At 34.3% G+C, this 21,738-nt stretch overlaps 1 protein-coding gene across 6 annotated transcripts in view; it reads right to left on the bottom strand.

The window, feature by feature from the left end:
• The window catches only part of LOC149781801 (uncharacterized), a 440,127-nt gene that overhangs the window by 168,339 nt on the left and 250,050 nt on the right, over nt 1-21,738 (bottom strand). For 3 of the 6 annotated variants that reach the window (XM_089935963.1, XM_089935964.1, XM_089935965.1), the window contains exons 1-2: nt 13,406-14,074; nt 6,478-6,526 (exon numbers count right to left, since the gene is read on the bottom strand). In XM_089935963.1, coding sequence (XP_089792089.1) covers nt 6,478-6,508 — 31 coding nt within the window. In that variant the 5' untranslated portion in view covers nt 6,509-6,526; nt 13,406-14,074. Of the gene's footprint in view, nt 1-6,477; nt 6,527-13,405; nt 14,075-21,738 lie in introns of those variants that run through there. The other 3 variants (XM_089935960.1, XM_089935961.1, XM_089935962.1) reach the window with 1 other exon arrangement.

Here is a 21,738-nt window from a genome sequence, read left to right as displayed (position 1 = left end):
AGGTACATTTCTTCTGATGATAAAGCTTATTACAGTCATCCCTAAAGATATTTTTTTCTGTATAAATTTATCATTTATTGAGTCAATCACTTGTACAGAAAAAATTCAGGTCTTCCATTAACCTATAAAAGTTAAACTTTATAAGTGCTGTTCCAGGAATTTTTCTTGGGTTTATGGAAATGGGGACAGAGACCACCAAATTAGTAAATAATTAGACAAACATTTACAGAAATTAATTGCTAGATTGGTAATTCAATATGATATTAAAATATTTCTCATTCAGATAAGCCCCTGAGGACTCCCCCCTGGCTCCCCCACCCCCATTCTGAATGAGCTGGTCACTTTCAGTAAAAACAACAAATTTATCATCATAAGCTTGTTGGCAGAAACCTAATGTCAATCATGAAATTTTAACCGATTACCATCGCTAGTGTTTACAGCTTTGGTCAACTCTAAATCTTTCCAGGACAAATTTAGAAACTTAAAAATAGCAGTTCATCATATCTAATGACAACGGAATGGCGGGAGCAGAAGCACATAACAGGCAACTAATTTTATGACCTATTGGCTGAAAAAAATTACTGTAAATTTTGTCAGCATAATTAGCATAATTTTTTTTATAAAGCCTAAATGTGTAAATTGTACATTTAGTAGCCTTTTTCCTGATACCATCTCACCAGGCAGCTTTTTGTACAAGGGACATTTTGTAAAATAATAAAATGAAGTGCACACCATATTAAAAGTTTCCACTTCGTAAGATAACTAATACAATAAAAGCCTGATTGCCAAATTAACTTGATTTTAATTTTATTGCAAAATGTGTTGTAGAATCTACACACGATGCCTAAGACAAAAGTAGCAGTTATTAATTTCAGCTAATTCTTTTGTTTGATGATCAGTAACCCTGATTTCATCACTTTAATCAACTCTTCCTATCTGGTGAGATTAATAACCATATCAGAAAAGATGTGTGTGTGTGTGTGTGTGTGTGTGTGTGTGTGTGTGTCATTGCCAGAATTGTGATACATTTCATTATAAATAGTTATATAGCAATCTCAAGTGTTATGGATTGCTATCAATCTGACCACTCTGAACAACCATAGGATACCAACTACGATGATGCCATAACCTAAGGCACATATCTAAGGCGTAAATTGAAAGCAATTTTCCCATATGTTACTTGAAAATTATGGAAGTTCTTGGGCAAATTATGCCTCTATATTTTAAAATAATGATTTTTTAGGCAATATTTTCAAAGAAATTAATGCAGCTATAATGCATACATGAGCTGCACATGAGTTGCCAGAAATGGCATAAAAACAAGCACAGTGGCGCAAATTGAATGTTATTTCAATTTTAAATGGCATTAAAATGAAAGCACATAAATCGAATTGGCATATATATAGTTTGCTTTATCTGCATAAGGCTTAAAGCCAAAGTTAATTTTATTAAAAAGTGCTCTTTCCAGATTTTTCTCAAATTCTGGTTTAGGTATGAGCACACTTTCTCAAAACATAGAAGAAAAAAAAAGACTTTCAAAATATCTCAAATTAGTCTACAAAACATTTTTAATTAATTAGATAAACCTGACATGAAAGCAGCTACAGGTACAACAATGTAAGTGCTAAATTCCTAAACTCTAATATCAAGTAGCTGCATCTTCAGTTATGTATATCTTCAATCTAAGTATTTCTACAGATATTTTTCCAAACAGTCTAAAGCTGGTAAAAAGCAACTCCAATACACATGGGAAATATTTCTGATATTGATAACTACATACCTGTATCAGTTATTGATCAGTTTCAGAGATATTTAAAAGATGTATTTGTACATGAATTTAGAAACTACATGAAGTCTTTTAATTTAATATATTCATGTCAAACAGGCTTTTATGAAGGACATTCATGCTACAAAACACTAACTAGAATGGGGATGACTGGGTAACAGCAATAGATCATAGTAACCTGCTATGTGCAGTATTCCTTGACTTTACAAAGGTTTTTCACCTTGTCAATCACAAAATCCTGTCTGAAAATCTCAGCATATAGCAAGTTGACCATGAATGTTTAACTTGGTTTTAATCCCATCCTGAAGGCAGACAAGTTTCTGTTTTAAGTAAACTTTCAGAATATAAAGACATAAAGTCAGGTGTTCCACAAAGATCAGTTCTTGGACCATTACTCTTTCTGTTCTACATCAATGATCATATCACATTGAGTTAATCCACCACCAACATATTCACAGATGAATATTATATAACAATGATCAACTGGCCAAGAGGTTTAACACTAAATTCAATCTGGATTTGGTTGAAGTAAATAGCTGGTGTGAGCATAGTGGTATGAAGATAGATGCAGCTAAGTCAAATGCCAGTAAAATATATGATAGAAGACTTTAAAGTAATGCTAAAAGGAATAGATGCAGAATAGTTTGAAAATGAAAAAATACTTGACATCATGACCAACAATATCTTGAGCTGGAAAATACAGACTTAAGTGGTTATTAAAAAAAGTAAATTCACTTGATAAAGATATCACTGGTCAACAGTGAAATCATTACTGACTTGAAAAGGCCCTAATCTGTAGTATTTTGGTGTGCCGAACACGAATATAACCGTGAAAAATTTGTATTGGCTCTCGTTTTGAAGATATTCATATACCTCATTTTCTATGTTTCACTGTGTAAATTTCTCCAGTAGGACTGCAGCAACATCCGGAATAATGATGTAACATTGCATAATACCATCATGCTCACATCATCCACAGTTGATTGCATCATTTTCTGATGCAATGCAATACTAATGCCATGCGGCTGCTGAAGTAAGTTGACGTCAGCAGTGTACTATACATGTGTAGGCCTATTATACTAATGCCAGGCGGCTGCTGAAGCTGACGTAAGCAGTGTACTATATAAAGCCCAATCAGATAGGTTCAGCATTTAAAATATTTTAGACGTTGTGCGAGACAGTTCAAGCTACTGTTACATAAAACGTATTATTTTATCCATTTACGTACAATAAAGAACAGTAATGCCTCGAAAGTGTGTTAATACCGCGGACAATTTTTGCTATATTTGTGGGGAAGTGACATTTGCCAACCAGAAGAAAAGTATCAATTCTCAAGTGAAGAAGGCATATCATCTTTACTTCGGATGCAAGGTTGGTGACCTAGACAAGCCTTGGGCTCCGCATATATGCTGTGCTACATGTACAACACAGCTTTCACAGTGGTTGAATTGCAAAAGGTCATCAATGTCGTTTGCAGTCCCAATGGTGTGGAGAGAGCCAAGCAACCACCTAAATGACTGTTACTTCTGCTTGGTTCCTCCTCTTTCCGGCGGAATAACGAAGCGAAAGAAGTCGAGAATAGTCTACCCAAACATTCCGTCTGCATTGAGACCAGTTCCACATGGTGAGGGACTTCCTATTCCAGAACCTCCAGCAGAATATTCTCTTGATTCATCTGACGAAGACAAAGGTGAGTCGACCTGTTCTTCTCCTGGTCCATCAGCATGCAGTGATCCAGATTTTCACTGTGGTGCATCATCAACCCCACACAGAATAACACAGGAAGAACTAAATGACCTGATTCGTGATTTGGACTTATCAAAGAACAAGGCAGAATTGCTAGGATCAAGACTCCAACAATGGAATCTTCTAGAAGAAGATGTCACAATTACTGCATATCGAAAGCGCCACCAGCAATTGGAGCCTTTCTTCAGAAAGGAAAGTAATCTGATATTCTGTTCCGATATTGAGGGCCTCATGAATGCTTTAAAAATCACTCATGACCCACAAGAATGGAGACTATTTGTGGACTCTTCGAAACTGAGTCTCAAGGCTGTGCTTTTGCACAATGGAAACATTCTTCCATCTATTCCAGTAGCGTATGCTGTCCACATGAAAGAGACATACGATAACTTAAGGCAGCTACTGAATTCCATTGAGTATAACAAGTACAGCTGGCACCTCTGTGGTGATTTGAAGGTAGTTGCCCTTTTAATGGGACTGCAGCAAGGATATACAAAATACATGTGTTTCTTATGCGAGTGGGATAGCCGAGCAAGGGAAATGCACTACATGAGGAAGGAATGGACTCACAGGCAGAATGTAGCCATTGGAGAGAAGAATATCCAACACCCAGCTCTGGTTGAGGCTCAGAAAATCTTGCTACCACCCCTTCACATCAAACTAGGTTTGATGAAGAACTTCATGAAAGCCATTGACCGGACTTTGCCAGCATTCCGATACCTGCATGAAAAATTCCCTCGACTCAGCGAAGCAAAGATTAAAGAGGGAGTTTTTGTGGGTCCTCAGATTCGAGAGCTTTTCAAAGATGACCGGTTCAACAACTTGCTGGAAGGTGACGCGAAACAAGCATGGAATGCTTTTCGCCTAGTTTCTACAAACTTCCTCGGAAATGTTAGGGCAGAAAACTATAAGGAACTAGTAGAAGACATGTTGATGAAGTATAAGAAACTTGGCTGCAATATGTCTCTAAAGATTCACTTCCTTCATTCCCATTTGGATTTCTTTCCTAGCAACTGTGGTATTGTTAGTGATGAACACGGCGAACGTTTTCATCAAGATATCGCAACAATGGAACAAAGATACCAGGGAAAATGGTCCACTACAATGCTGGCTGACTACTGCTGGACACTCCTCAGAGATGCTCCCGAACAGCTGTACAAGAGACAGGCGAAGAAATCTAAGATGTAGTCAATGACTTGATTTTTTATAGGTAGGCTATTACAGTTGACCTTTTACTTTTGGAATGCATTTCGTTATGTAAACATTAATTTCTTGCAGATTACAAAAAAACTAGAGCCAATTTTGCAATTTGACTGTCATATTCGTGTTCAGCACATAAAAATTGATAAGAATTGACTAATTTTATTTCAGTAACATGACTTTTGTAAAAATTTGTTGTCCAGTGTATTATGCAATAACTATATCATGCCACATATAAAATATTTTTGTTCTATCAGTTAAATCAAGGAAGACTAATCAAAATTCAAAAAAAAAAGACCAGCTAAGTTTATTCTTGATGCTGCTACATCATCAAGAAATCTTTTTAAAACCCGGGCTTCCATTTCAACATCCAATTCAGCTTCAAAGGGATTAACTAATTTACAAATCCTCACATGGGTTGGTTCCTAAATATCTTAAAAGTAATCTTAGATTTGTGGAAAATTTACATATGCATCTGTTAAGCTCCTTCCCTTACAACAATTTATATTTACCTAAACCAAATTCTGTTATGATAACTTTTTTTTCTTTCTGGTGCCAAACTATGAAATTTCAATCCACCCTATATAAGTCATCTAACTCATCACAATGCTTTCCAGTCAAGATCTACAGAATAATCGTTTGTGTGCTATTGTGTAATTCAGTACTGCTTTTCTTTAAAATAATGATCTTTCATGTATTCACCTATACTGTTTTACACAGGTTCATTACTAATCTTGGAATGAATCCTGTACCTTGTATATAGTATCAGTAGATTAATTATCAAGTTTTTAATAGTACTGTTGTCTAGCTACACCAAAACTCATAAACACTGTACATCATATAAATATAACTGAAGAATGGTCAGTTGACCAAACGGTCTTCTTCATTACAATTGTTATTATTATTATTATTATTATTATTATTATTATTATTATTATTATTATTATCATTATTAATAATAATTTTATTAAAGACTAACTGTATATATTCACAAGTCCAACTGCAGACTTCACAGACTAGCAGATTAAGTATATTGTAGTTTGTTAGGAGTAATCAGTAGAACAAACAACATAGACCCTCACATGGCAGCACATTATGCAATGGCAGATCAGGGTCTATATTGTTTCCAGGTGGACTAAACTTATATGCAAGAATACATGAGAACAACTCCCTGTTCTTTGTATCATGTCAGACTAATGTATCATGTCAGACTAATACATCATGTAAGTCTAATGTATCATTTCAGTCTAATGTCCTGTCAGACTAATGTGTAATGTCAGACTAATTTATCTAATGTCAGACTAATGTATCATGTCGATCTAATGAATCGTGTCAGACTAATATATCATGTAAGTCTATTGTATCATGTCAGACTAATGTATCATGTCAGTCTAATGTCATGTCAGACTAATGTATAATGTCAGACTAATTTATCACAAGCCAGACTAATGTATCATGTCAGTCTAATGTATCATGTGAGACTAATATATCATGTAAGTATATTGTATCATGTCAGATTAATGTATCATGTCAGTCTAATGTCATGTCAGACTAATGTATACTGTCAGACTAATTTATCACATGCCAGACTAATGTATCATGTCAGTCTAATGAATCATGTCAGACTAATATATCATGTAAGTATATTGTATCATGTCAGATTAATGTATCATGTCAGTCTAATGTCATGTCAGACTAATGTATACTGTCAGACTAATTTATCACATGCCAGACTAATGTTGCCCTACCTGAAGCTGAGGATACAACTGGATTTGCCATGTCAACTGCAGGGGAGGTCTGGAAAAACACAAAAACAAACAGAAAATCAAATATTTATAAGCACATAAAGGCAGTGTGATTTTGTCTTCAGGAATGTGATTTCACCAAAAAAGGATACAGTGATGAAATTTAGCTGTGATCTTTATGTAAATTTAGTACAGTTTTGTCCAGAAGACAGTGATGTGACCAAAATTGGTTATTGAGGAAATTTAGCTGTGATCTTTATGTAACTTTAGTAAGATTTTTGTTCAGAAGACAGTGATTTCACCAAAAATGGTTAGTGAGGAAATTTAGTTTAGTTGTGACCCTTATGAGAGTGCTCTAGAAGCAGGCAATGAAAGAAGGAATGTTTGATGTCTTTGTCTCAAGGGCATTAGAGTAAAAGAGGAAATGGATCGGTAACTTTCACCTTGTAAAGAAGACTTTGAATGTGATACTTGAGACACCATCAGAGAAATGTACATGCAACATGGTGATATCTTAACCTAACACAGCTTTTAAGCTGTTAAAAGTAGAAACAAAGCAACCATGAAATATATACCTGTGACCTTAACCTTAAAGATAGGACCCCAAATGTGAAATGCAACATATTTTCTTGAGACAATAGACAAGTATACACAATTTTAAAGCTGAAATGAATAAGATAACATTTTAATCAAAATACATGTTTTGCAATTATTCAAATAGAAGGTCAGAATTTGACTATTTATTTACTTATTGTGTCTAGAAAAGTATTGTAAAAGTTTGAAACAAGGTGCAATGTAAACAATGCAATGCCGAATTTGTATACAGCTACAAACCTGCTAAATCACCAAAATTGAATAGATACACACAAGATAATCATATCATACCTTACTATTTCTTATCATTCAGGCACACATGAAAAGGTAATGCACAGTATGGAAATCTGATAAAGACGATGGTACAGAGTAAGGGTCACATCAAAAGTCATTATGCAAAATACAATTAATTTAATTAAAATAAATGTCCATGTTGTAAATAAATCAATTCACAGATAATTTTTGTCTGACTGTCCTATTGATTAACTGGACAATAATTGAGAATTGCTGCCCTTCTGTACATATCATGTCTTCAACACTTTAATGATAACTAACTGCCAACCTCCCAAACACTTGGGTGTTTTTGAGACTCAAAAAGTGTCTGAGCTCTGAAGAAGAGCACACAAAAAGTGATATCGTACAATTGTGAGCAAGTATTCTACTCGTATAAGCCTGTAGACTGAATATAACTTACAAATTTAAAATAATTGGTCGGTTTACCATTGTTGAATATATTAATGACACATAACCACATCCACGCAGATATTAAATAAATTATCATGACCGCACATGTGTCCCCACCCCTGTGCATAATCACAAACATGCAGACATTATATAGAATAATACTTCAAGTTTCCAACTTTAAAATCCACTGGGCAGTGGAATACATTAATAATTAGCCACAGTCTTTATTGCTCTTAATAGTTTATAGTCAGGGGCAGGAATGTGTGAAGGTAATGCCAGTGTCATTTGGGTTCATATTTGCATTCACTGCAGACTGGATCACACTGTTCTTCAAACTTCCCTAAAATATTTCTCAATTTTTTTCAGCAAAGAAAAAAATTAGCTTTCTGTATCTGCATTGTTGTGAGGGAGTGTCAAACATGGCTATCTGAAAAATTACCTGCATTTGTACATGGCAGATTATGTACTGCAAGAAAACTGCCAAAAACTGCTTCATCGATTCTGACTTGGCCTCTCACTGATTGTTTAAATTTGTTAGTTACTTTTGTCATTCAGCTCTGTATTCATGCATTGTCCTTCTTTATGCTGGGTTGTATTGCTATGTACACTCCAGAATGACTAAATGTTGATGTGATGCTTGCTGTACGTGCAAAGAATAAAATGCTTCCAAAATAATAATGGTTTGCGATTAATACACAGAGCTAAATCTGACTTCAAGAAACATTGCTGCCAATAGCAAAAATCCTTTGTAAAGATGGTTTAAGTGTCATTCAAAGGCATTGATTTATAATAACTTTTGTTCTTCATTGAATTACCTAACATTCCCAGTGACAATGCAATTATGTGTAATAACTTTTGTTTTTCATTGAATTACCTAACATTCCCAGTGACAATGCAATTATGTATAATAACTTTTGTTCTTCATTGAATTACCTAACAATCCCAGTGACAATGCAATTATGTGTAATAACTTTTGTTCTTCTGTGATTTACCTAGCATTCCAAGTGACATAAGGCAATTATGTGTAATAACTTTTGTTCTTCTTTGAATTACCTAACATTCTGAGTGACATAAGGCAATTATGTGTAATAACTTTTGTTCTTCATTGAATTACCTAACATTCCCAGTGACAATGCAATTATGTGTAATAACTTTTGTTCTTCATTGAATTACCTAACATTCCCAGTGACAATGCAATTATGTATAATAACTTTTGTTCTTCATTGAATTACCTAACATTCCCAGTGACAATGCAATTATGTGTAATAACTTTTGTTCTTCTGTGATTTACCTAGCATTCTGAGTGACATAAGGCAATTATGTGTAATAACTTTTGTTCTTCTTTGAATTACCTAACATTCTGAGTGACATAAGGCAATTATGTGTAATAACTTTTGTTCTTCTTTGATTTACCAGTGACATAAAGCAGGCCCCTAGTATTTCTTCTTTTCATAATCAGTGTCTCAAATGGATGAAATGTTATAACAATTGAACAGTTCTTGTACAATAAATACTGCCTGCTTATCTTGGAAATGCTTGTGAACATGGATGTAACAGTTCTAGTACAATAAATATCGCTTGCTTATCTTGGAAATGCTTGTGATAGTACAATAAATGCCGCCTGCTTGTCTTGGAAATGTTTGTGAACAATTGGATGTAACAGCTGACTGATGCTTTTCACATTTAACTTAAAGGGAACGTATCACATTTGTGATAGTTACAATGAAAGCAAATTTAAAAATAAAACTAAACAAAAATTTTGCTTGAAAAATTTATTTAATTGGTATTTTCTAAAGTTTTGTCACCAACAGGCATTACTAACATTTTGATCAACATCTGGTAATATAGTTATGCCCAGTTACTGAGAATTCAATTTATTCAAGAGACTTTAACAAAATATATGATGTCTTAGTAACTCATTAACCTCTGGAGATTCTTTTCATTTTCACCTGAAATGGGGGTAGGAAGTACATTATTGAGGTTACTATCTAATGCATCCAGATGCATCTGCTTCTGAGAGATTTTTGTTCAGCTTGAAGCCTAGGTGTATAAAGGATGCTGTTTCTGATTGTCTATTTTGCTTATGCATGTGCGGAAGGTTAAAATTAGAGTTTGGGGGGTATTGGACCCAAGGTTTTTGCGTCCTGGCAACCTTTTATTCCAAATCTCAAAATTATCCTACTTTTTGCAAAGTTTTATCTTCCTATGTGCAGTTTGGACTGGTCCGGTTTTAGATTTCAGGCTAAAAGGTCTAAAATCCAGACAAAAACTCCAGTTCCAAAACCAATAAATTTTGCAATAAAAAACTTTGGGTTTCAAAAATTAGTTTTTTCCTGCTGTATTTTGTAATGCGAGTAGAAAATCTGCATTTTTTGGTATCATTGTAGAACTACATTTGTCTCCTTTTCTGTTTTCCAACCAATCTTGGTGTATCGCAAAACAATGTTGATGGCACAGAGCTCGGAAGTAGGGTAAACATGGCAGGTGGGTATAATAAGCTAAAAGTTGCACATTTCATGATGTTAATTCAAATTTCTGGGTACTAACTGCTGTTCTTGATTAAGAAAATGAACAATATATCAAGGTTACCATTACCAGTTTTGATTGCATATTATTCACATTCAACAAACAGGAATCAATTTTTGAGACCTTTCTAATAAGACGAAAATGGGATCCACACATGCCCCCCCCCCCCAACCATGTTATGATTAAGTGTGCAGGTAATCTCTAAATGCTCCAGTGAATGAGCAGCGTATTGTGTGATTGTGATGGAGAGAAAGATGAATGAATGATCAGATGGATGGATGGATGAGGAATCTTGAATACCACCCCAAACTCAAAAGATGAGAAGAAAAAGAGTACTGTAAAAGACCTCCATGAAAGTACAAGCACTGCCATGGTCAACTCCTGACATTACTGACCAACAGGTCAACATATCTGGTCTTGAAGCAAACGTGCAGAAGTCGTTACTTTTCTATTAGACTTCCCAATGACATTTAGATACCATGAACTTTCAGATTCTTTATTACCATAAGTATAAACAGTGTGGCCATTGAACTTAATCCAGAATACGTTATTCTGTAAAACCCACTTTTCTTTGAGCCAACAATACCATCACTGTTTGATTTCCATGTCTTTAAGTGTAATGTACATGTCTTTAAGTGTAATGTACATGTCTTTAAGTGTAATGTACATGTCTTTAAGTGTAAACCCATGACAAATTAAGTCTATAACTAATGTTATCAAGCAATTACCATTTTTTCACTTTCAGTCACAGTAACCCTGACCCTTTGACCCCAAAATAAAAACAAAGTCTTTTTCTCTTCCGAAAAGTGTTAAGTTATCCACATACTTTGGTGAGGGTACATGGTCAAGAACTTAAATGTTGTGCAGAAACCATTTTCTTTCTTTTGATCAACCTTGGCATTGACCCCTTTGACCCCAAATTCAGTAGGATTCTGCATTAGTCCAGGTCTGTAATGCAGAACTACTGAGATTGTTCTGAAACCAAGTTATTTTTCCTCCCTTGACTTTCAACCTTTTAATCCAAAGCACTCAATGTATACATGTATAATAAAGTGTCTTCTTAATACTGGTATGTACATGTGTGTGTGTGTGTGTGTGATTTGGATTTTTAACAAGCTTTAACAATTTTTCAGTAATATCTCTATGATGTCTGTTGAATGATGTCTAGCAGGGGGGCATCATGCTGCAGACATGTAGCATGATGTTCCACCCAGTCACATTATCTTGACACCAGGCCAACCAATCCTAACACTAAGCTCTAAATGCTGAGTGCCTAGTGAGGCAGCTGTTAGTATCATTTTTATAAGTCTTTGGTATGTCTGGGCTGGGATTCAAACCCACAACCACCTGCATCCAAAGCAGATGATCTTACCACTAGGCCACCAGAGTGGTCTAATGTTATGTACAAGTGAGAGAGTTGCATTACATGTATTTAATATCAAAATGATGCACAAGTGGAAATTAAACAATTTATTATTCCAATATAAAGCTTCCTTCTATAATGTATCTGTATGTTTGAGTGTCATATATTGCATGTATGTAAAGTGCATCAGTGACAATTGGTACTGCATCATGGATCCCTTGGGTAATGTAAATGATCTCCAACTTCAGAAGAAACACTGAATTTGGAAGGGACAAATAATTATTTTCATTATAAACAATGGATGATGAAGTCCATTCAGGGCATTATAGGGGTCAAGTTTTAGAGGACATGAGACAAAAAATTATGCAATGCCAAGCTCAGAGTGCAACACCACATCAATATAAAAGGAAGAAAAAAATATTTGTTTGTAATCCCAATCCCTTTGCTCCACATGTACACAAGTAAATTCATTCTTTATTCACAATGGAATTATGGGATTTTACAAGGCCAAGAATAAAAGAATTGCCTTATATTAAAAAAACCTAGCTCATCTCACCCCATCCCCCTTAGTATTACTTCTGAAATGTTATCTGGGGGGGGGGGTCATAATCCAAATCTATTACATTTATTGTTATTTTGTGCATCCAGCTGCCATCAATGGCCTACACAAAAGTAGTGTTACAAAGTTTTATTGGAGAAAGTCTCAATAATTACAATTACTGACACCTTCCAAGGGAATGAACAGGCATGGCCAAAAATGTCACATCTCTTACAGCTGGTAACCTATTTCCATCCATTGGTTAGGGGCCCCAAGTGGCCAAGTGGTCTAAATCGCTCTCTGTTATAGATCACTGCCATCTCACCTCTGTCTGCATATTTGGCCAATGTGGGTATCTGAGAAAGTTTGCCAGTAGCTTCTCGTGGGTCGGTAGTTCATCCCAGGGTTTTCCCAGGTTCTTCCTCCACCATTAATACTAGCCACCATGCATAGCCTATGGTGTGCTGAAAAATGGTGTTAAACCCCACAACAACAACAACAACAACAATAACAGCAACAAGAACCATCCATTGGTTACATACATACATACATACATACATATACACACATTTACACATATACACACATACATGCATACATACAGATGGACAGACAGATAGACAGACAAGTTAATGGTATCAATATCTCAAGGCTGATGTGTTGGGATACCACACACTCTCATATACACACTGGGTCTAAATGCAATTAACATAGACCATGATGTGCTATTATAGAGATGTGCCACAAGATCAAGGTGAAAGTTGTTTAGTCCCAACAAACTTCATAGACCTGGAGCCACATACTGTTCCAGCATATTTTGGTCCATGCAGCCAACGAAAATATGAAATTGTAACATAACAGTTGCACGACTTGTTTTCATGCATGTCATTACCTGTAACAACTGAAGAACATAATCTTTACAACATCATTCCTGAAGTGTAACCTTGATGTTGGTTTTCAGTCCTAACAGCTTTTTTAAAAAAAGCCAATTAGCTTTTTTCCAGACACTCTCAATTTAAATATCAATATGCACCATATGACCAATTATCTCCCTTTGTATAAAAACGTGCATGCACATATGCGAGGTGCATGATCTTATGCGCATGCATGCATTACATATTTCATAAGGCTCGCATTACAAATTTAGAAAATAATACTATTCAAATTCACTCCGTTTATACTGCATTATACAAAATTTGCAAGTTTGACTATTTGTATCAACTCACCCCTTCTTAACTACCACTACCAGAGTCCAGTTGGTAGGGGTTACTTGTGACCTACTGATCTATATTTCCTCTTTACAGTGCATGTATGTGGTAGACACAAAACAACTTCCATCTTTAAAAAGAGAAATCTTCTGCTTTCAGCTGTTTATTTTCAGCGTTTTTGAACACATACATCTGTAGTCAAGTTTACTTATGGACGTTAGATCCACCTGATCATATTAACACATATCCAGTCATTACATAAAACATCTTTATCACAAACTAATTCCAGCTTTCACCCCTTTTGTAGGGCCTCAGAGATTTTCCTGTAAATTGTGAAATGCAGTCTCAAACAAGACTGCAGTCTGTGCAGTCCTAACTGACATACATACATTAAAAAACTCGAGCAGTCCACTGTTTTTTTTCCAAATGTGGTCCTTCTGGTTTAAATCTTGGCTGATCATGTGTATGCACATATATGCACCAGTTCCTGCATTTTTATCTGCACACAGTTCAATGTCTGCATGCATAATACAACACTGCACTTGTTCTATTTTTAAACCAATACAGAGATTCAAACATCTGAACAGGATTTAGTCATTCCCAACAAAGCACATAAGCAGTTACACTCTATTTGCATTGCTCATATCTTTAAGATTTGTTTTCTGTATTATGTGTGCATCTGGGGGACACTTCTGTATGGCATGTATACAACATACAGGTAAACACTTCATCCTGGATCATTTAGTGCCTGAGGTAACACACAGGTACTTGACAAATCCAGCATTTTCTAAAGCAGTTGAATAGCATAATGAATTTACTAAAATGTTTTTTAAAAATTATTTCAAGAAAAAAATGTCATTGTCATTTATCACATTCTCATCTTTCATCCCATTCTCAATAATATCAATAATAATAATTATGATATCAACTTGGCATAACAAACAAAATAACAACAGGCCCAAGTGGGCCTTATATTGCTCACGCAACTGACACCCGCCTCATAGCAAATACAAAAATCTGGTATTGTTGGGTACTATATGTTAAAATGTGTTCCATGTTGATTGCGTATGATTTTTATTATTTTTATATCTTCATTCTTATTGGATGGCACATCAGTATGTGATATCGCTGCCAGCCAATGCCAGCCAGTCAGTCACATGGCAGGCTGATGCAAAATATGAATAGCCAGTCTGTCTGGATATTCAGGCATTTGTAATTGACAACTTATGTAATTTTTTTATTAAATTAAAAGAAATATTAAAAACCAACTGAAAAGTAAATATTGGTGGTATGAAAAGATAAATAATTTGTGTTTAATCTGCATTCACTAAATGTTTGTAACTTCAAATATAGACCATTCTGTGTATATGCATTGTCGTATGAAAAACACTACTTTTGATTCCGAAAATCAACATATATGAGTATTTGGATGCTTGGAAGACACCAGCTGCTGAAACAAAGCCAAAGAAATCAGAACCATTCATTATGATAGTACTAAATGAAAATATGAATTCAAAATTCACTTGAAAAGAGAAGTCATGCCAAGACCATGACCATGCTGTCAGCTTGAGAATTCATGCTAAGACCATGACCATGCTGTCAGCATGAGAATTCATGCTAAGACCATGACAATGCTGTCAGCATGAGAATTCATGCTAAGACCATGACCATGCTGTCAGCATGAGAATTCATGCTAAGACCATGACCATGCTGTCAGCATGAGAATTCATGCTAAGACCATGACCATGCTGTCAGCATGAGAATTCATGCTAAGACCATGACCATGCTGTCAGCATGAGAATTCATGCTAAGACCATGCTGTCAGCATGAGAATTCATGCTAAGACCATGACCATGCTGTCAGCATGAGAATTCATGCTAAGACCATGACAATGCTGTCAGCATGAGAATTCATGCTAAGACCATGCTGTCAGCATGAGAATTAATGCTAAGACCATGACCATGCTGTCAGCATGAGAATTCATGCTAAGACCATGACAATGCTGTCAGCATGAGAATTCATGCTAAAACCATGCTGTCAGCATGAGAATTCATGCTAAGACCATGCTGTCAGCATGAGAATTCATGCTAAGACCATGACCATGCTGTCAGCATAAGAATTCATGCTAAGACCATGACAATGCTGTCAGCATGAGAATTCATGCTAAGACCATGCTGTCAGCATGAGAATTAATGCTAAGACCATGACCATGCTGTCAGCATGAGAATTCATGCTAAGACCATGACAATGCTGTCAGCATGAGAATTCATGCTAAAACCATGCTGTCAGCATGAGAATTCATGCTAAGACCATGCTGTCAGCATGAGAATTCATGCTAAGACCATGACCATGCTGTCAGCATCATGAATGATAATCGGAGTTAAATTCCACCCAAGAATAGAGCACATGTCAAGGACAGTTTTCTTGCATCACATGACTACCACACTGAGGTGTGCTCTCTGCTTGATGAATCTGGATTTGTCCAGGTTGTAACAATATTGAAAGGTTTCTGGTCGTTCTCAGAATAAATACATTGAGAATTATCTGCCCTTTGCTTCTTTTACAAACAGTATGTAACTTTTTTTAAAATAATTACAGTTTTCTGTACAATGATTTGGAAAAGAGTTTGTTGTTGATATCAAGTGCATATTAGTCCACTGATGTCATGGACTTGTAGGTTACAAGATTTGTGTAGTCATGTGACCAGCAATGCAAATGGTGAGTACCAGGGCAAATTTCATCAAAACTGTAATTTAATTCATCTGTCAGCAGATTAGAGACAATGATTACATTACTCTCAATTCCTCAGAAAATAAATCATTTTCCTATTGATTTCATGCAAGTAAGACTTGATGTAACATTGTTTTAGTTTGCTAGGCTGGCTGGTAAGTGGCTTCCCTATGCTGTCACTGTACGAAGGTAGCAAATTCCAACGTTTCCATAGGCAATTTTCTCTACACACCAAAATAAACATCCAAAATATCAAAAATGGGGTGGGAATGGAATGATAACTCAGTAAATTTCATGCAACCCTGTCACAGTGGAGCTCAAGTTACAAAATTCATTCAGCACACAAACGATTTCAACATCATTTGTGTTAACATACAGAGCAATACTACTTCTTCGATATATCCTGGAAAAAGTAGTGTGTGTACATGTACCATAATTAGACATGTTGGCCCTGAAGTTATAGATGAGTTTATTTTCATACAGGACTAAGCAATTATGGGAGCCATTGCATGCCACAGGTATACCACTCTAAACTATTCATTAGACAAATTATATCAGAAGCATGCATTAAGTAAAAATGTAAATTAGTTAAAGAAAACCAGATGATAATATTTAAAAGAGGCAAATTGCCTACAATTCACTGAGCTACAGGCACCAGACATGGATATCATTCACTATGCTGAGTTGAATGAGCAATAACTTATGCTGAATTCAGCTTAAGTGGATGCATTTGATCCATTTATAGTTTCAGCAATCCACTGCTGGAACTCCTCTCTCTTTCCACATACCTAATTTCATGAGCATATGTATTTTCAATACCAGAGACTCGTCTTTACATGAGGGTCCAGATCTGATTCTTATTCAGAATATAATTGATCAGACTGGTCATCAGTGGTTGGATTATGCATCGAGATTGGTTATGTGTGGATCGTATCTCAATTTGGACTCATTTTAATAATATTTAATAAATCTGACATATGATATAAATGTTCTATTTTGTGTTTTTTTTCTTTCTGTTTCACATTTCATTATATAAAGGGCATCACTGACTGCAATTCTATCTTCTTATATGATGAAATGTTGGACCAGTTGGTTACAAACAGGACCTGTCATATTTTGAGGCTATTGGTCCTGTGGGCTTGCAGGATTTTTAGCCAGTGTAACACACTGTTGTCCAGCATCACAAGGCCTTGATGCTTTCTGTCAGTTGAGTGGTTTTTCAGAGATAAAGTTAGCTCAGATTTAGTTACAACTGCCATCTTTAATAGCAGATCAGTGATGCTTTTTAAATTTATAAGCCCTGTCTTCTAGAATGCTGTCAAATTTGGTGAAATTATCTTTAGCAGAAGTAGAAGAAGTTGTTTAAAGTTTGTCTATTTTTAGTACTGATGGTCGGGCACCAGGTGACCTTTACTGATCATTGCTGTCTCACCTCTGTCCATGTGGGTTTGAGTCTTGGGTTCAGCCAATGTGGGCATGTGAGACAGCTTGTCAGTAGTTACCCCTGGATAAGTGGTTCTTACTTGGTTTTCATGGCAAGATTCTTCTACCAGTGTATACTGGCCAGCATATAAAGTCTATCATGTGCTGAAAAATGGCAATAAACCCACAATAACATATCTGATGGCAGTATTTCATTACCTATATAAAGTTGTAAGGCCCTCATGACAGGATGTTGTCAACAAAATGTGCTTGAAACTGTTTATTGGTTTTTGAGAAAAGGTTAAAATATCAATTCTTTATGAACTCAAAATGAATGAAATACAATAAATAACATATACCTTGCCATACACTAAGCTCATTTGGTCTTTTGGCCAGGCAAATTAAACATTAGGCTGGAACAGAGTCAACTGGAATATTCTTTATTAAATCCCTCATAAGGGACTAATATAGTCCCAATTTTACAGCTGCAATGGGCAGGAGCCAATATTATTAATGACTGCAAATATGACTTCCTAAGTAGGAGAAAAGTGCAAAGATATTTTGAAAAAAAATGGTAATTTGAATTTAAAAATAAAATGTTAGGGTAAATAATCATATATTCATCTTGTCAATATTAATAATAATAATAATAATAATAATAATAATAATAATAATAATAATAATAATAAATATCAATAATAATAATAATAATAATAATAACCGAAAAATTGAAAACTGACAAAAACATTATGCCAGAATGAACAATGAACTGAAATTAAGTTTTAAATTCATTAAAAATTTGAAAAGTAACTAAATTTTGGGCTACAACCCAGATCAGTTAACTATAATGCTCAAAATACATGTATTATGAGATCTTGAGATGACCCTGCTGCTAACAGTAAGGGTTTACAAAATTTATAAAATTATTATATGGGGACCTAGGTAAAATGTTACGAATGAATCCTAACGAAGTTGAATAATTACCAATGTCAACAAACAATACTAAGACAGATGTAGATCTCTTATCATAATATGGGTCAGTCCATCATCATAAAAATTTCCTTGACTCCCAATCTTATTTGAAAATTATCTGACCAATCAAAACAATGCATCCCTAGAATGACATTTCCTTGTCTGAAGTAATATGGGATAAACTTTACATGATAAGTATCAGCATAGACATTAAATGACATGGCATAAAGTGAAAGTAGATTGACATGGCATAAAGTGAAAGTAGATCTCTATTTACTGAGACTCTAGTTGATCAAGACTTGTACACCCAAGAAAATGTGTTACTAATGAAATGAGCCCGACTGAGCTGCATGGAACAAGACTTTAATTTTTAGTTCCATTAAACCAATTTTGCAAAAAGTCTAGTGTCTGCATCTTGCAAGATTGTGGATACAAATTAAGGAGGTTAGGTTTTTCCCTTCTATCCATATATATACATGTCCATTTGACTTCCATTTATTTGATATTATGACTGTTTTAGTGAAATTATAAAAGAATACCAGTACATTGAATCAGGTTTTGTAGAGCTGGGTACTGCAAAGAAATCTGTACCATGGTATTTCTGAACATACCACGGTAAAACGCAATTATATCAGGGACCAACAATTCAGTGTTCCAGGTCTGGGGCCAGACACATTTTTGCTGAATTTCTGTCAATAGTCAGAAAAATTTGCTCAGATTTATAACAAAATAACACTATATTATATTCATTATATGATTTCAAAACATAATAATTATCTTGAGATAAAAGAAAAGAAAATATTTCAGCTCTAAAGAAGATCTCGGTCCTACCCACCCCACCTGAAAATTAAATGGGCAACACCTTATTGTAAATGAATTTGCTATTTGTATGTTAACTTGTAATCTAAAAGATGTAAATAAAGTAAGAAGATTAAGCTTACACTATAGATGGTGATTTACTTTTAAAGCTTTGAATGTTTCATAAATATTGTATAGTTGTTGCTGTTGTTGTGGGGTTTAATGCCATTTTTCAGCACAAGATAGACTACAAATAAATACTGTACAGAATATACCAATTGATTTGAACTTCAAGGGATTTTTCCTTACCCTCAAATGGAACAAAGGTTTCAGACCAGTTAGAGACCCTTTCTTCATAAAACATACTGAATACTCTGCTTCCAAGCAATATCAGTACTTAAATACATTCATTATTTTATGGTGCATTCAAACTCTTTATTGTTATCTTTTCATTACAAGAAATTATTGATGCATTGCATTTATTAGTGATAATTTAAGCATATATTAAAACAAAATGAAAATTCTTTTCTTTCATGCAAACTATATTTGCAAGAATCATTTGAATATTTTTTAACAAGAAAACCCCAATGATGAAGAAGTCCCAACAACAATATTGTAACAAACGTGGGCTGTTTCTAACCATGCCTTGAATCATGGTATGACTCCCTAAGTCTTTCTTACTGTGGCTAGATTTTAAAAAATTACAATACAAGATTTCACCAACAATGTATTCTCTCTCTCTTAGGAATAATCATTTGAACCAACATCATAGACTCTGATGTGATGGTGCATTATGTTATGGCAGATCAGGATCTTTGCTGTTTGCAATTTTACTTGATCTTCAAGTAAGTATATAAGGCAAATGATCTTTTAACAGTACATGAACAAATATTTTTGGAGAAAGCTAGACTTATGCATAAATTTTCAAACAACATGGCCCCATTTTACCTCAATGAACTAACTCATACTAGAAAAAAAGACAAAACTCCTAATTTAAGATAAATTTCAGCTTGCCATCTTGCCATTGCAATGCCAAATGAAATGTTTTAAGTTTTCCAGGACAATAAATGGGAACAGAATACCAAAAGAAATTAGACAAAGTGCAAATATAAATGCTTTAAATTATTCAGTGGATGAAAAGTTGAGTTTGTTTCATTTGAGAAATGCAGTACAACTTAAAGTATACATTTCAGATCTTCCATTTTTCTGTCTCACCATTTTACCAAGCAGAAGCATGTTCCTGTCTATCTTGTCCATATATAAATTTAGCTTACATTTTTGGAGGTAGGAACTTGTGTCCCCCAAAAATACAACTTTTTCAAAGGTATGAAAAATCGAAATACAGAAAAATACATGGGAATATCAAAGTAAACAATATACACCTTTGGAAATACACAACATGTGATGCATTTGACAGATCTGTTTGGAATTTAAAGACTGAATACCAATAAATGAAGAAATAATAATAATAATAACAACAATAATAATAATAATAAAAGTTAATAACAATAATAATAATAATAATAATAATAATAATAATAATAATAATAGCAATAATAATGATAATAATAATTAAAGTTAATAATAATAGCAACAAAAAACAACAATAATAATAATGATAATAATACAAATTAATAATAATAATAGCAACAACAACAATGATAATAATAATAGCAATAATAATAATAATAATAATAATACAAATTAATAATAACAATAGCAATACTAATACTACTACTAATAATAATAGCTATAACAATACTAACAATAATAATTAGTTTTCATCTGATTCTTTATCACAAATTTTTCCAAATCATTATCAGAATACAAAGTTCTCTGTACCAAATTATTATTAATTTTTTTTATAAATTTATGTTATACAGAAAATAAAACAGTAATTAAATTTACTGAGAAAATATCTACTGCAAGTTCAGGGGTGCCACAGTGACTCAGTCAACAACATGTCTGACTCAGAATCCAAGGGTTAACAATTTTATATCTGCACAGGCCATAACTTTGCTATTTTCTCAACCAAAAGTGCCTCTAAAATCCAACAAATCAGCTAATTTAAGAAGATGTTATGTCATATGGAACGAAACAATTATGCACTCTGAAAAGTTTAAGAAAAACATTTGTTTTGCTGGCAAGAAATTTTCCCAGTCATTGCATTATCAAACAAACTGATATGATTAGGTTATGACCATAGAAATCTGAGAATACATTCCAACATCTAACAGTTTTCAAGGGACCTGAGGACCCTAGAATTGATGGACAACAATGCCGACAAGTAGGGTTCCTGCAAACTACAAGTACAATACAATAAAAATTATTAATATTACCACTTCAGTGTCATCTCTGTTGATAAAATAATATTGTGAAAATAAATGCTGTGATAAATTGGTAACAGATTTATTCATGTTCTTTTTTGT

The sequence above is a fragment of the Sinohyriopsis cumingii genome, chromosome 15 (genome assembly GCF_028554795.1).
Source record: "Sinohyriopsis cumingii isolate HCF-2022 chromosome 15, ASM2855479v2, whole genome shotgun sequence".
Taxonomy (NCBI): Eukaryota; Metazoa; Mollusca; class Bivalvia; order Unionida; family Unionidae; genus Sinohyriopsis; species Sinohyriopsis cumingii.
This window is presented reverse-complemented; position numbering and strand designations above follow the sequence as displayed.